A 15,515-nucleotide genomic window follows, 5' to 3' on the forward strand; every position below is an offset into this window, starting at 1 on the left:
GTGAGGGAACTGCCAGTAGGCCCTCGGAGCTGGACCTCAGTGTGAATTCCATCCCCACTTAAAAAACCCCAAACAACATTGCAAAGGAAAGAGAGTCCTGTAACACTCCCAGAAAAAATCCTGTGTGGGAAGGGGCCTCGGCTGTCCCAGCTCATCCTCCAGGTGGTGGTGGGAGCAGCAGGATTGTCAGGGCTGAGTCAGTACGTTCGAGTTCCCCGGATGCGGGATAGAACTTCAGGGTAGAGAAGAGGACACTGTGCCTGAGGGAGAGGGAGCTGGAGGAGCAGGCGAAGGAAGGGCAGTGTCTTCAGGCGTAGAGAGCCAGGAAGAGGCTGCTAGTGAGCCAACAGCTCCACAGGGACAAGGGTTAAGTTCTGGATCGGAGACTGGAGAGAGATTTATGACGGCTCTCATGAGGTGCATGGACAAGAGGGAACTTGAAAGGCGGGGCGATAAATTCCCGAATTTCATGAGGTGTTGGCGGTGTAAGCGGAGGCCTCTACCGGTATCTGAACTGAGTGACTCTAATGAATGATAATGAACTCTTGATGACCATTGTAAATATTGTAAATAAAGACCATTAAAGCGCCAGAAGTCTCCGGAGGTGTTTGTTTGTGGAGAGAGGAACACACCGCCCTGACAAGGATGAAGTGGCTTTCCCCACGGACAAGAGGTACCCCACAGCTTGGGGGCTACTGACTACCATGCTCTTGGATTCAAACAGAAATCAAGCCTGGTCTCACTGCGTGTCGAGACCACGGGCCCTGCAGCCCTCTTAGATAATAAAAACACAGACACAAATATTTAGGTCAATGGGATAAAATGGGCCACAACTTTATTGGTTACACATGTGAGCGGTTTGTCTTAGGCACTGGGTGAAAGAAGACTATATCATGACTCCTGCCCATCTGCAGGGAGCCTCCTAAGAATAAACCACCGGTAGAGGGAGCCCTATGATATACATCAAATCGTGGCACCCCCAGGGTCCCCGAAGGGGTTGTGGCATGGCCCTAGCCCACGCCCAGGCTTTGGACAGGCACCACACACCCGGATCCCTTTAACGGGATACCCTTAACGAGGAGGGGCAGGCGGAGGCTACAATCTCCCCTCCCATAAACAAGACTTACCCAATGCCTAACCGCCACTCAAGCCCCAAAGGATCGCTGCTAACACCCTCACACCTGCAACCAATCCTTAATGCCCTTGATGAGATCAGCCAGCCAAACATCACTTCCCAAATCGGAAAGGTGAACGCCGTCATTATGAAACAAGTCCACCTGCTTGTAAGTAATGTTGGGGTGTCGTATCACCCGTCCATTCAAGAGCTGCACCTTCTCTGCCACCCTACGATTAATAGTTTTCCTGGTCTTGTTAATTCCCTGCGGGTGGGGGAAATATTGCCAATGCCCCCTCACCAGCATTTCAGACCAGATTAAGGTCAGGCCTGGGAACAAAACAGCCAGTTTATCAAAGTCCTTCATCATGCTTACGGCTAGGTCCTTGCCGCTCCTTCGACCCAGGTCATTCTCTCCAAGTTGAACAATCAGAGCTTTGGGGGGGCCATGCAAGGCAGCCTTGGCCATCACGATTGGCATAAACTCCTCCCATTCCATGTCACACTTTGTGACCCAGGAGACACTGAAGCTTTCAGGAAGCCCCAGGCAGCTACCCAAGCAGGTACTGCTGGCACGCACAAAGGCCCAGTGGGTGATATAGTGTCCCACGATCCATATGTTAATCACGGGGTAACCTGAAAATAAAGGAGTGACAGAGCGTGATTACCATGGGTTCTTGCAGATATACCTTCTGTATGCATTAGATCTCCAGTGTCCCATATCCTTGATTCCATCGGTTGGCAGACCCCAATGGGCAGATCCTAAAGGAATGCACAGCGTAATCCACAGCCAGGAGACCACAGGCCTGAAGAGCTTTCCGTTTGTCGAAAGCCTCCCTTGATTTGTGTCTCCACTACCCTGCATTAAATTAGCTGCACTAGATTTCGCCAGTTGTTATTTAGCAAGCTTTGAGGGTTCATGTCGAACCCTTGTGGCACTTGTGGACAGCCCTCTGTGGCTTTTTCAGAAGAAATATCCGCCTGGAGATCACGGACAATCCAGGACACTTAGCTCTGCTCCAGGGCCAAACATCACCACAAACTTGTCTAATCCCTTTTGAAAGCAACCATCCAACCTGCTACTACATAACCCCCATATTGTCAAAGGGGTACATTTGGGGGGCAGAAGCTGACACAGGCAGTCCACTTCCTGAGCAATTAAAAAAATATCCCTGCATGTAGGAAACAAGTATGTCAGGGACAGGGGTTGAAGCCTAGCCATCGCCCCGATGTGCTCATTTTCTCTCTGTAGGAAATGGAAAAGCTTTCGACCATGAGAACCCTGACATATGATGCAATCTGAGATGGCACAAGACTATTACCCATTTAAACCATAGCAAAATAATAGCACGTCAGATCTTGCATCGTGTCCTGCTGCCAAGGCAGTAGACAGGATAGTGTGCCTCCCAATTTGAAAGAGGGGATGCAGCAGAAAAAGACAAACTTGTTTTTCTAACTTCAGCCTTCAGATTCCTGATTACGCTGCAGGCCCTTATCCTCCTAAGGACCTCAAAACCAGAACACTGAGCTCTCCTTCGCTGCATAAATTCCCTGCTGCTCCTGAAGAGGTGCCGGGCTTGCTGCAGTTGGTACCTTCCCCTCCTCGCCTCTGCACTGAAGCTCAGGTTATGGAAAACCTCTCTTCTGATTTTCCACACAATCTGGTAAGACCCGATTCAGCACATAAGATTGAGCTTTTGCAAGGCACGGAGAGAAACTCTCGGCCCCCCGGGAGAATTAATCAGTGGGGGTGAGCCCTAACGTCTGACTCGCCCTGCAGCAAACGCCATGCCTTCCCACTTTTTCAGAAATCCCCACCCCAAAGAACATCCTAAAATAACAAGGAAGTGGCTGCTAAGGCAAGCCAGGGGCCTTGGTTATATGCCCAGGGACCAAGCGGCCAAGATCCACTTCCTGGACAACAAGCTCAACCCAAGGACGTCCTTTACTGCCCACAAACTGACCCAATGGGTCTCCCTCATTGGATTGTTCATGGCGGAGGAAGTGCCGGCACTCAATGGTGCGGACTTAGGTGCCCATGCACCCCCCTGTCCTACGGAAACCACCCCCCCTAAATTCAATGAATAAAGAGAAAAGGCAACTAGTATTTGGGTCAAATCAGGTAATGACTTTATTGACTATTGGAGGAAAGACTTAATTTGGGTTCGACTGGAAATGAGCGAGTTCTTGACCTGCATCAATGAGTAGTCCCTTGCTGGATTGCACCTGGGGAGTGCTATGGGCCTAGCCCCCACCTGGGCCTCTAGATTTGAGGGGAAGCCCAGGTTGCTGCCCCACCTGGACGAAACTGTGCGGACTTCGGCCCAATACACAACCCTGTGCCCACAAATCCATACCTTCTTGGTAGCCAATCCTCAAAAAACCAAGAAAATAAATAAGACAGTGTAAGTTCAGGGGCGCAGGTGTGCCTTGGAATGCCATCTCCTGAGGGACTTAATTCTATCTGCTGGTAAGTCCCAATTTGTCGTGATGTGTGGGTTGGCTGGGAGGCACTAGCCGGGCAGAGGAGGAAGGCTCAGAGCCTGGGGAGTGGTGGTGGGGCAGAGAGGAGGAGGAGAGGAATGGTGGGGTGCTGAAGAGGCAACAGGCTTTCTCGAGCCGGAAGAGCCAGGTGCAGAAAGCGGTTCAGACTCAGCAAATGTTGCAGAGGAGGAGAGGACAGAGGCTGCAGAAACATCTCAGGAGGTTGCCCTTCTTACTGGACTAAGTGTCCTAAAGAGAATGGACGCTGTTATGCTTTTGTCTGTACAAAGCGTGTAAATAGATAGTAGATTAGCTCCACGATGTCTTACACTTCTTGCTGTGTTTTGCCAGAAGATTAGTGTGCATATATCCTTATGATGTCGCTAGAAGAGCACTGGAAGAGAAGAGAGATGCCTTTTCCAGAGCTGCACGTACCAGAGGATGTTCGGAGTTCTGGGGACTTGCTGGCACCCCCAGAGCGTTTTCCAACACTAAGCTCCCCAACCCCCTTATCTACAAGGACACAGAGGGCTTGCAGAACAAAGAACAGATTCCTCACCTCCCCGATTCCCACCCACCCACCAGGAGGAAGCCGTTGGGAGTTCCTTGAGTTGCCACCATCAAGAGATACAACTGCAGTGACTGGAGACAGGCAGTAGTGTATCCAAAGCAGTGATCAGAGGAGGAATGACTGCCGGGAGGAGCAGAGAGAGAAGAAACACCTTGGTGCATCTGCCAGATGCCTTCACCTGCCCCAGCTGCAACAAAACATGTCTCTCCTGCATCGGCTTCTACGGCCACAGCAGACGCTGCAACCTGCCAACAGTTTGACCTCACCCCCTCCATTGTCTCCCGGATGCCAACCTAACATGCAATTTACCTAGCTGCCTGCAGAGGGGTTCAAAAACTGCAGATGAAGAATGCCTTGTTCTGCTTTAGTTTCAGCTGAAAACCAAAAACCTAAAAGGCAGCTTTGCAGAAGAACTCAGCATTGTGACCAACTTGGGAGTCTCCAGGCCGTCTCAGTTTCTTTGATGGTGCTGCCTGCTTGGCTATGCCTTAGTAAAGAAAAATAACCCAGCAGGGGCCAGACGCCTCATCCTATTGCAAACCCTTCCCTCTAAATGGTTTTCCCGGGTCTTGAACCGAGGGGCGCTCAGCGCCTTGGCAGAATACCCTGGCATTTCATGCAATGAGCAATTACAATTTCATCACCGCCAGCCCCTGGCTATTTTTAGCTGTCTGTTTTGCAGAGCCATAAATGAAGGTGGCAGGAGGGTGGCAGGACTAGCTAATACATCTCCAGGGTACTGAATTACAAGCATTTGGAGATCGTGGGCAGGCTGGCAACTCCTGAAGAACGTCACCTCCAAGTAAGAGCATAACTGCGCTCAACGCACGCTGGCAGTGGTCCAGCACTTTCTGGCCAAGGCGGTGACCATTATGTGGATCTCAGGGGGTGGCTCTCTAAAATGCTGCAAAGCACGTCGCCCCCTCACCCATCAATGTCTCCAAACCATCCTGGTCCCCTCTCACCAGCCTCTGCTCCCCACCCATGGTTGCCAGCCGGAGCAGGGAGATTATGTTGTTTTTCGCCTTCAAGGCAGCTGGTGTGCGGCAGACACATGATGCCAAAGGTCAGCTGTGCAAGAAGTGACCAAACTGTTGTGACGGCAGCCCCAGTTTCAGATGTCTTCATTTGCTCCTTTACAAAAAAGCAGTCCAGTGTCCCAGCCGCATCCGAAACTGAGCGCACGCAAGACGTGTTGTTTGCTTCAAAACATATCATGTGACCCTCGCAGGCGTGGAGGCATAAATAAGCCCTGCCGAGTGCTGTGAGGATTACAGCCTTAGCCTCACACCATAGAGAAAGTCTTGAGGGGTCAGGTGGAAGGCTTCCCCCTTGGGGAGGAGAGGGCTGTTGACAGCTGCTAACCAAGATGGCTCTGCCTCCACGGCTGAAGGCAGAAATGCTTCCGAATGCCAGTTGCTGGAAATACGCATTTCCACTCACCACCAAGACCGTTTTCCCAGACTCCCTCCGGCCCATAATTAACTTCATTGAATCACTTTCAGGTACTTCCTCCCAAAAATGATGGAAAACAGGAGTTTTTTGTGACTCAAAAGCAAAGCAAGGGGAATAGTTTTTGCTCAACTTTCCTTACAATCTTTTTTAAGTTGCAGGACAATAGGGTTTTAAATGTACAAAATTTATAAGTGCCACCTACCTGTTTTAATGATCTGCCAGGAAAAAAACATTGATCCATACGAGCTGTTGATCCGTATGTTATGTGTCCACACAAAATCTTCAAAATGGTGCTGATTGTATTTACAAAGTGACATTCATAAACTTTCCACAAAACCTGGCTTACAGAGTACTGATACGATTTAAAGCCCTTGTTTCACTTTGCCAGCACAGCACATGAAAGATTCAGTCTGAGGGCAAATGCTGGTTGAACACATGAATGGAAGATCCAAGTATGAATTTCTGAGGACCTTGTTAACAAGAGCAGGTGGAAGGACACTATACATCATCTCAGATAGTAGTGGATAGCCTAACTTTACAATCTGTTAGCTCTAAATTTCACATAAAATTGTTGCAGTGGGAGTTTGAATACAGGTTGAAAGTATAAAGAAATCAGCACAGTCTAATGGAAGAATGGTCTAATGAGCTGAAGTCCAGGGAAAGGTACATTAGTTTGCCATTACCCAAAAATAAGTGCTGTCCAACTCGGGCGTCTAACTGAAACACAGTGTAATGAAAGGAAGTTGAGGGAAAGTTGTAATTATTTCACCAGGTTCTTAACATACTGCAAATAAAGTATTTGAAAATCTTGAGTGCACTGGACATGGAATCATTTGCATAGGAAGCCAAAGCGTGGAGCTTGAAATATAACTGAATTTGCTACACTTTTAGGTCCCATTACACAACTCCTTCTAAGAATAGTAGCTACTACTTGCTCAAGAGGCAAGCTGTAGCTATAATCAAGAGAGCAAGTCAAGTGAAGGCTGATGGTTTATGCATAGGAGGCTCATGCTAAATATCAGTTAGCAGAATTCTCCATATGTTCTACCCTCTCATACATCTGACTTTGCTCTAGGTAGTAGTAGCAGCTAGGGATGGTGTTTTCCCATCTCACTCTTTAGTGCGAAATTGGAACAAACCGCAATCCACCCAAAACCCGATTGCTATTTGTTCCAATTCATCGCTAAAGAATGGGCTTCCCTGTAGGGAAGAAACAGGGCAAATGGAAGTGTGAATAAGCCCTGAGTGGTAATGTAGCACCATTTGCTGCAAATAGTACCACTGGAGCTAAATAGAAGCTTCAGAGGCGAATTTTCAGTAGAAAAACAATGCAAGGTTAATGCCACTCTACTGCCCTTGGTATCATTCCAGACTGGGGGCACCTAGCTACTTTTTATTAAGGAGGAATAAATAGTCCATCATAAGTACGTTGTTAAACTTGTAGTTTGGCTTTCACATAGCATCTGCCAACAACTCGTCTCCCCAGTCTATTTATTGCCTATTTAGGAAACATCCACAGGTACTAATACAGAAGCACTAACATCCTTTTGTCAAATCCTGGATTCTCATATCAAGGTCACATTATATAAAACTTTAAACTCTTTTCAGATAAACATTCCAGCAACGTTGAATGCGTGAGTGGATGAAGCCATACTCTGTTATCGAATTAGCTCACTTGAGAATAGCAATATTCTTGTTCCCGGGGGGGGGGGGGAAGGCTAGCTCCCTTGACACACAGATTTGTATGAGTGTACACTCTGTTCTCCCAATCAAATGAATGTGTGCAGATTTGACATGGATGATGCATGTGATCTCTCTTCTCATTGCCAACGTACATTCAATATCCATTGACTGACTGTGAATGGGGTTATAAGCAGTTCCTGTTTTTATCTGTACACCGCCTTAGGTTCCATCAGGGAAGAAGGTGCAATATAGAGAGAGAGAGAAAGAAAGAAAGAAAGACCCATTCATCAGCAAACTTGAAATACCATGTTGTTTGAAGCTGATAAAATGACATTTTTAAAATAATGTGTAAGTATAATAATTAACCAATGAACCAATCAATCAATGACTATGAATGTCCTGGCCAATAGTTATCTTGTTGCCAATGGGTATCTCAGTGCTGAAGAGGCACTCACCATTATCTGATGGCTTGGTAGGCATCTGAATGTATTTGTTTAAAGCAGCAGAAAAACTAGAAACAGAAGACCAAATTTCTGTGCTAAAATGGGTATATCTGCCAAACTACTCACACCTGCAACCAGCCCATCAACCCCACTGACACATTGCTCAGCCAAACATCATTTCCAGCATTGGAAAGATTTACACCATCTGGCCTGTACAAGGAAGCATCCTTGATGTTAATGCCCTCATGGCGGATAACAGCGCCTCCCAGAGCAACAACCTTCTTGGACACGGCACTATCCGTGCGCTTCCTGGCCCTTTCGGTGCCAGTTGGGCTGTTGCTACCAAGCCACGCACGTCGCTGTAGCAATTGTGACCAAAATATTTTGAGTCCAGGGAGAGCGGCCGCCAGCTCTTCCAAGTCCTCTTGCATGCGGGAACGCAAACTTAAGCTGTGTACCAACACCAAATCATTCTCGCCCAGCTGCACCACCATCGCTGCGGGAGGTCCTTCACAGGACACCTTCGCCCGCACCATTGGGAGTAATTCATCCCATCGCATTCCACATCTGGACATCCAGGATACGCTCACGTGGTTGGGAAGGCCAAGACAGTGCCCCAGTTCAGACTCCGCAGCCCGCAGACTGGCCCAGTGCACAATGCTGTGGCCAACAATCCAAATACGCACGGCTGCTAGACCTGAGAAGAAGGGAATAACAAGCAGGCATCAGAACACACACTGCTGGTGACGCTTCCTGGCATAACCCTTGTAAGCGTCAGACTTCCAGCATCCCATATTTTTTATCCTGTCAACTGACAGGCCCCAAGGTGCTGCTGTTGTGGCAGCGCCTGTGCGAAAAGAATGAGGCGCATATTCAGTGGCTGACAAGCCACAGGCTGAAATAGCTTTACCCATCACCCGCGTAAACTGATGCCTAGCTAATGGGGTGCCGTTCTCATGCACTAAGAATGGGCTAGCCCCAGGGGGATGAAGAGCCATATATTTCCTGGTATCCTTAACTGGGCAAGGGCCTTCCCTACCAGTGGCAGGCAGCCTAACCGTGGCGCCTCTGCCCAATTGGTCAGTCTTGGGGTTCCTGACAGTAATGACGAGTTCCGCTGCTGATAAGGATACATCCTGCAGCAAGAGACCTCTGGTAACTCGACCCTGGGCAGATTCCAGCACCACCTCACCAACCTGTAGTGCTCCGAAAAATGCAATGGAATATGCAGCTGAAAAAACTCTAGCCTCGTATTTTGTCCTGCAGATAAGTCTTAACTTACTGCAAATGCGGCACAGAAGGTCAAATGTGACAGGTTTCCTCCCTAATGCTCTGGGAGGTTGAAGCTTACTCCAGCCCTCCAAGGCTTTGCACACGATAAACGTAGTGCAAGGGTCTTTAGAAAATAGTGATTTGCTAAAAAACGAAATTGCAGCCGACTGAATCCTGATAGTCTTAGTGGCACGACCAAGCTGCAACAGGTGCGCCAAATACTGCAGCACCTGCTCAGTAGATGGAGACAAACTCCTATCAATAGCCAAGAACTGCGAGCGAAAGGCTAAGAAGTCAGTCCAGGCCTTCTTATAAGACCTAAGTGTAGAAGGGGAAGCGGAAGCCGCTACTCCCTGTAAAACTAAATGCTGCCAAGGTTCCATAGATGATCCGGGGGGAAACTCAGGAAGCTGCTGTGCATCCGGAGCCAGGGACCTGAAGCACTCCAGATGAAAGCAGGACAGAGCACCAGCAATGTCGTCAGAAGCTCCCGGAATTAACCGGGCAGAAAACACAATATTGAACCTTAAGCAGTGCAGAATGAAAGGGTGTAAGAGGGCCGAGACTCTGCTGGAACGTGAAGACTGCTTTGCCAAAACGCTCACCGCTGCCTGGTTATCGGACCAGAAGCAGACCCGACGGTCCCTGAACACCTTGGTCCAAATGTGCAATGCTACTACAATAGGAACACAACAGAAGAGTCACACTGGGCTACAGTTCAGGGTTGTCATTCACAACTCTGACTCCGTCCCCCTCAGCTCAGCAACACATCTGCCCATGGCAATTTTGGGGTGCATAAAACCTCCTCACCAACTAACTTTGCTGCTGCTTTTTGGTCAGACACACTATTCCCCAGTTACAGCTACCACACAATCTTTTTATTATCTGTTTCATAAAAATTACACAGTGTCTGATTGTATGAACCAATAAACAAACTGGAAAGCAGTTTACGAAAAAAGGTATAACGATAAAATGATCAGTAAGAAGAATTACTAACAATTTAAGAAGAAGAAGAAGAAGAAGAAGAGTTTGGATTTGATATCCCGCCTTTCACTCCCCTTCAGGAGTCTCAAAGCGGCTAACATTCTCCTTTCCCTTCCTCCCCCACAACAAACACTCTGTGAGGTGAGTGGGGCTGAGAGACTTCAGAGAAGTGTGACTGGCCCAAGGTCACCCAGCAGCTGCATGTGGAGGAGCGGAGACACGAACCCGGTTCCCCAGATTACGAGTCTACCGCTCTTAACCACTACACCACAGCTCAAACGGAAACGAATTAAAACTCGCACCATCTTTATGAACATCCAGGTAGGCTTGCCTATATACAAAGATGATTTTAGCAGACTGGGGGGGAAAGCACAGCGAAGGCGTCTGCTTAATATCACTACACAGGGAGTTCCAAAGTGGAGGTGCTGAGGGTTGCACTTCAGACTCTCCAAGACAATTTTCAAGAAATACTTGGATTGTGAAACGATCCCTCCCCTTCATCCATGAGTAGGCAATCTAAGGCCTGGGGGCTGGATGCGGCCCAATCACCTTCTAAATCCGGCCTGCAGACGGTCCAGGAATCAGCGTGTTTTTACATGAGTAGAATGTGTGCTTTTATTTAAAATGCATCTCTGGGTTATTTGTGGGCCATAGGAATTCGCCCCCCCCCCCAATATATACTCCGGCCCTCCCGAAGGTTTGAAGGACAGTGGACCGATTCCCTGCTAAAAAAGTTTGCTGACCCCTGTGCTTAATCCATACCAACCAGCTTTCTCCTGGACCTCCCTTGCCACCCTCCATCATAGCAAAATACTATGCCATGAAACCAACAGCATCTTAATCCATTAGAAAAAGATTGCCTTAAGAACCTACCATGAAATTTAGAGTACAGTCACCATTTCAGTTAACAAATCCCTTAATACTTATCCTCTGCCATATCTCACCTTGGGTCTTTTCAAATAAATTCCTTCACTTGTTTTGCAATTGGTATATTTTGGTTTCTTTTTCTAATGTATGTTATTGCTGAGTGATTGGTAAAATGTCAGGCCGTGGGGAACCAGCCCCGGGCTAAGGCATTTATTTATCAAAAGTACCTTAATTCATAAGGCATGGTATTCAGAGGCATGGTGCATCTGACAGTGGAGCAGCTCCACGGTGGCCAGTAGCTGAAAATAGGGTTGCTATACGTCCAGAATTTCCTAGACATGGATGGAATACGGAAGTCGAGAGCAGTATTTGGGCAGAAATCATGGAAATGTCAGGGGAAATCCGGACGCATGGCAACCCATGTCGGAAGTCTAGATTTCGCCAAATTTACTTAAAATCTCATTTTGAGATTTTTGCAAGAAAAGCTCAGCAACTTTGGGCAAAACCAAAAAAAGTTCAATAACTTTGCCCAAAAAAGTTGTCCATATTTTCACCTTTTAAAATATGGCAACCCTACTGAAAACAGCCCTTTCTCCTCCTGCCTGGTCCTCTTTGAAAGCTGTTCAAAGATTGGAGAATGCACTGAGCTTTGAGAAAGGAGGGCAACAAAACCCTGCACATGACCTCCAGGGAGGATCTCATATCAGGGTCTTCTCAGTCTCACAGCAGAATCCTGCGGAGTCATCTCCCTCCTATGGTATCACAGAGGGAACAGCTGCCCTCCTAAACCTGCTCTTTCTTGTTCCCTTCCTTTCTAGTGCCCAAGAAACAGGGTGCAATGCATGTCCTGGTGAAATACCCATGCCCATTTCAGTGGGGCTTTTGCAGGAGCAGCTCCTTGTGTTTTATGCTCAGTGGGCTTTGACTGTAGGAAGCCAGGCTTAGGCCACAGGCCTGAAATGCCCGCATCTGTAGTTGCCTGAGCCATAGCTTGCCATGTAACCACTGGCCTAGACCCCACAGTCAAGACGGCTGAGAGGACACAATCAACACAGGGTTTTTTGCAGTCTCTTGTCTGGCCAGCAACTGGCCTTTACACTGCAGCCCAAGCAGGACAAAACAGTCCATTCATCCATACCCCCCATCTACCCCCATCAGCCGCTGAGCAGTCTCAGCAATGCACCTGGAGTCATTGAGACCAAAGATGCATCCTCTTCAGCGCTATGACCAACTTCAGCTCACTGTTTTAAAGGGGGGGAAATATTAATTTTACGCACCACCCTTCATTCGAGGATTACAGGGCCGTTTATAGTATCGAAACACATTTCTGCTGTGCATTTTGCTAGAAAGGCCTGCAACAACTACAATAAAATCAGAAGTGTAGAGTTCGAAGGAATCACCATGGATCACCAAGTCCAACCCCCTGCAATGCAGGAATCACAGCTGAGAGGCGGCCATAAGAGCTGGCACAGAATTATACAGCAGCACATGCCTCAATCTGCTCTCTTAATTGACTTCCATTAAGGAACGTACATCAATGCCGTGCCGAGTCTGTCCGCTGATCAGCCTGCCCAGTGCTACCTACTCAGAGTGGCAGAAGTTCTCTAGGGACTTCGGAAGAGGGAGAAGCCCTTCCCAGCAGGGCTTTTCATCTTTAAGGGAAATGGCAGTGATGAGAACTGGGACCTTGCATGCGCAAAGCTTGCCTTCTGCCACTGAGCAACGACAGAAAGAGGACTCCTGTGTGCAAGGAGAGGCACAAGCAGAACTGGGGGAAGGCAGCTCTTTTGGAAGGATAAGGTTGAGATGGGCTCCACTTCACAATCCTTGCTCAACCCTTCGGAAAGCTTCAGAGGATACTTCACACACTTTCTACGTTAGCAATCTGTTCTATTAAAAAACTGATAAAACAACAACAAGAGTTTGGATTTGATATCCCGCTTTATCACTACCCTAAGGAGTCTCAAAGCGGCTAACATTCTCCTTTCCCTTCCTCCCCCACAACAAACACTCTGTGAAGTGAGTGAGGATGAGAGACTTCAGAGAAGTGTGAGTAGCCCAAGGTCACCAGAGGAGCGGAGAATCGAACCCAGTTCACCAGATTACGAGTCCACTGCTCTTAACCACTACACCACACTGGCTCTCAACACAAACATCCTTTCCATTATGCAGTCATTACTCAATTTTTACTTGGGTATTATAGATAACTTATTCACGGTCCTGCTTCAATTCTCCCAAAGTGGAGTGTGTATACTCTCTCTCTCTGGCTCATGTATATGTATGTGTGTATTTAACCTAGAAAGACTTCACTTCACCTCTTCCTTCATATTTAAATCTACCTCTGGTGGTTTAAAATCATTGCTTCATTCCAACTTTCTTTCTTTTCTTGCACAGCCGAAAGCCATTGCTCTTTCTGCTTTACTATACCTAGATCCTTCCATTCTTCTTTACAGAGCACATCCGCTGGAGGCCTGTCAACTTGAAAGCCCTTGCATACCCAGGTAAGAGAACCAACCAGTCCTTTCACAAAAGCATGAATTAACAAGGGATCAAAGTGTCCCAGAAACAGGGAGGGTCTCTGTCCCTGAAACCAAGAAATGTTGGACCAGCATACAGGCATTGCAGTCATGGTATTATGAGCCTGAACGAGATGACCCTCGAAATCCTTTAAGAATCCTGACAATGGATGGGCAGAAAGCTTATCTCTGGGCTACTAACAGTGACTCCAGATTAGACCGCCTTGGTCCAGCATGGACTTACCGTCTCAATTGATCTAGAGGGTGCTGAGCAGCCGCTTCACCGGACGGAGCCCTGCTCCCTTTGGTGCTTGCTGCTTTCTTCCCGTCTTGCATCTTCCCATCAGCGAGATCGGCAGGAACCCAGGCAAAAACTTCCTCCCCCCAGGGCTTCTTGGGAGAAGTGCAAAAGGGTGAAGGCTAAGCATGAGATATTTGGCTCAAGGGTATCCAATCCAAGCAGATTCTTCGGTCAACATTGGCCTCTGCTCCTCTATCAACGGAGGAGAGAAACTCCTTGGCCAAAGGGTAGCTTATGCTGAAAACAGGTCCTCCTTCTAAGATGCTGGAAGACGGGAGAGGACACAGGAGACTCTCCTTTCACAAGGGTGCAGGGGACACCAGGTCCTTCTCCCCCCACAACTCCTTAGAGGTCCGGGTCGCCCTTGGACCTTGCCTGCCTCTTGCTGTCTCCCATCCTTCTCCTCTTTATGCCGGTCGCTGGGACCATCCACCGGAGAAAAGCGTCCCACGTTCTCCGCATGGCAGGAAGGGAAAACGACAGCTCAGCCACCTCTGGGCAAGGGACACGCTGTACTCAGTCGTCTGCCTGTGCCAAGAGGGTCTCATTAGCTGTCCCTGGAATGCGCTGTCCAAAGGCAGAGCTGCCTGTCACTCAAGTCCAGCTGGCTGGACATGAGGCCAAGAATCTTGGGGGAGGATCGCTGGCACACACAGGGTCAGGTTTGTTTTCTTAGCGTTGGGATCAGTCACATCCAAGAGGCAAGGTCAGGACTTCAGCCTGCTTGTCTGACCTAAATGCGAACTAGATGTAGGGCATGAACAACCTTTCCTGCAGTTCCAGGCAGCAAACAATGGCAAACTAAAATAAATTCATCAACAATGCTCTTCTAGGCTGCATCAACAGAAGTCTAGTGTCCAGATCAAGGGAAGGAATAGTCCTGCTCTATTCTGCCTTGGTCAGATAACACCCGGAATACTTCAATTCCCAACAGCCATGGCTGGCAAGGCTAAGAGGCAAGAATGATGGGAGTTGCAATTGAGCATCATCTGGGGAGACCAAATTAGCCAGCCAGCCACCCTGCCCAAATACCGTATTTATCGCTCTATAGGGCACACCGGACCATAGGGCACACCTAGGGTTTTTTTGGGGGGGGAATAAAGGGGGGGAAATATTTTCCCCCCCAGCCCCAAAGAGCAAAGAAGCCAAGACAGTCTTGGCTTCCTCTTTAGCCATGCACAACCTCTCCAGCCGGGAGAGGCTGCACGTGGCTTTGGCAGAAGCCAAGACAGCGAGCAGGATTCATCCCGCTCGCTGTCTTGGCTTCCTTTTTAGCCGCGGGGCTGGGGCGGGGGAAGCCCGAGCTTCCCCCGACCCCAGAACAGGTCCGGGAGCGGGGGCGAGGTTGCGCACAACCTCGCCTTCGCTCCCGGAGCTTGCTGCTATCCACAAGCCTTCTGAGCCTTGGGAACTTCCGCCGGGCTCCCAAGGCTTGCGGATAGCTGCCCGAAGCCTGGGGTGCGCAGCGCTGCGCTCCCCGGGCTTTGGGCTGCAGGCTGCTATCTGCAAGCCTTGGGAGTTCCTGCTGGGCTCCCAAGGCTTGCGGATAGCTTCCTGAAGCCTGGAGAGCGAGAGGGGTCAGTGCGCACCGACCCCTCTCGCTCTCCAGGCTTCAGCGAAAGCCTGCATTCGCTCCATAGGACGCACACACATTTCCTCTTCATTTTTGGAGGGGGAAAAGTGCGTCCTATATTGTGAAAAATACAGTAACTTAGGTCACCAATAGTCAAGAAATCTGCTTCTTTCCTTTCAGAAAGGAACCCTTGTGCTCTCAAAATCTGTGCCACCTGAATTCAAGTCCCTACAGCAGTTGCATGCAGAGCTT

At 48.7% G+C, this 15,515-nt stretch overlaps 2 protein-coding genes and 1 long non-coding RNA gene across 10 annotated transcripts in view; 1 reads left to right on the forward strand and 2 right to left on the reverse strand.

Annotated features, from left to right (window-relative positions):
- Positions 1-14,718, reverse strand: part of ZNF638 (zinc finger protein 638) — an 84,035-nt gene extending 69,317 nt beyond the window's left edge. The window contains exon 1 of the mRNA XM_082236244.1: positions 13,634-14,718. Coding sequence (XP_082092370.1) covers positions 13,634-13,725 — 92 coding nt within the window. The 5' untranslated portion in view covers positions 13,726-14,718. The remainder of the gene's footprint in view (positions 1-13,633) is intronic.
- LOC309539891 (uncharacterized protein) overlaps positions 3,261-15,515 on the reverse strand; it is a 108,346-nt gene continuing 96,091 nt past the window's right edge. For 7 of the 8 annotated variants that reach the window (XM_082236274.1, XM_082236275.1, XM_082236268.1 and 4 more), the window contains one exon: positions 3,261-3,306. The gene's annotated coding sequence lies outside the window, so the exon portion shown is untranslated. Of the gene's footprint in view, positions 3,378-15,515 lie in introns of all 8 variants that reach the window. The other variant, XM_082236270.1, reaches the window with a different exon arrangement.
- LOC309540165 overlaps positions 3,375-15,515 on the forward strand; it is a 69,794-nt gene continuing 57,653 nt past the window's right edge. The window contains exon 1 of the long non-coding RNA XR_014223089.1: positions 3,375-3,699. This is a non-coding gene — a long non-coding RNA (uncharacterized lncRNA). The remainder of the gene's footprint in view (positions 3,700-15,515) is intronic.

This window comes from Podarcis vaucheri, assembly GCF_965113315.1.
Source record: "Podarcis vaucheri genome assembly, chromosome: 9".
Taxonomy (NCBI): Eukaryota; Metazoa; Chordata; class Lepidosauria; order Squamata; family Lacertidae; genus Podarcis; species Podarcis vaucheri.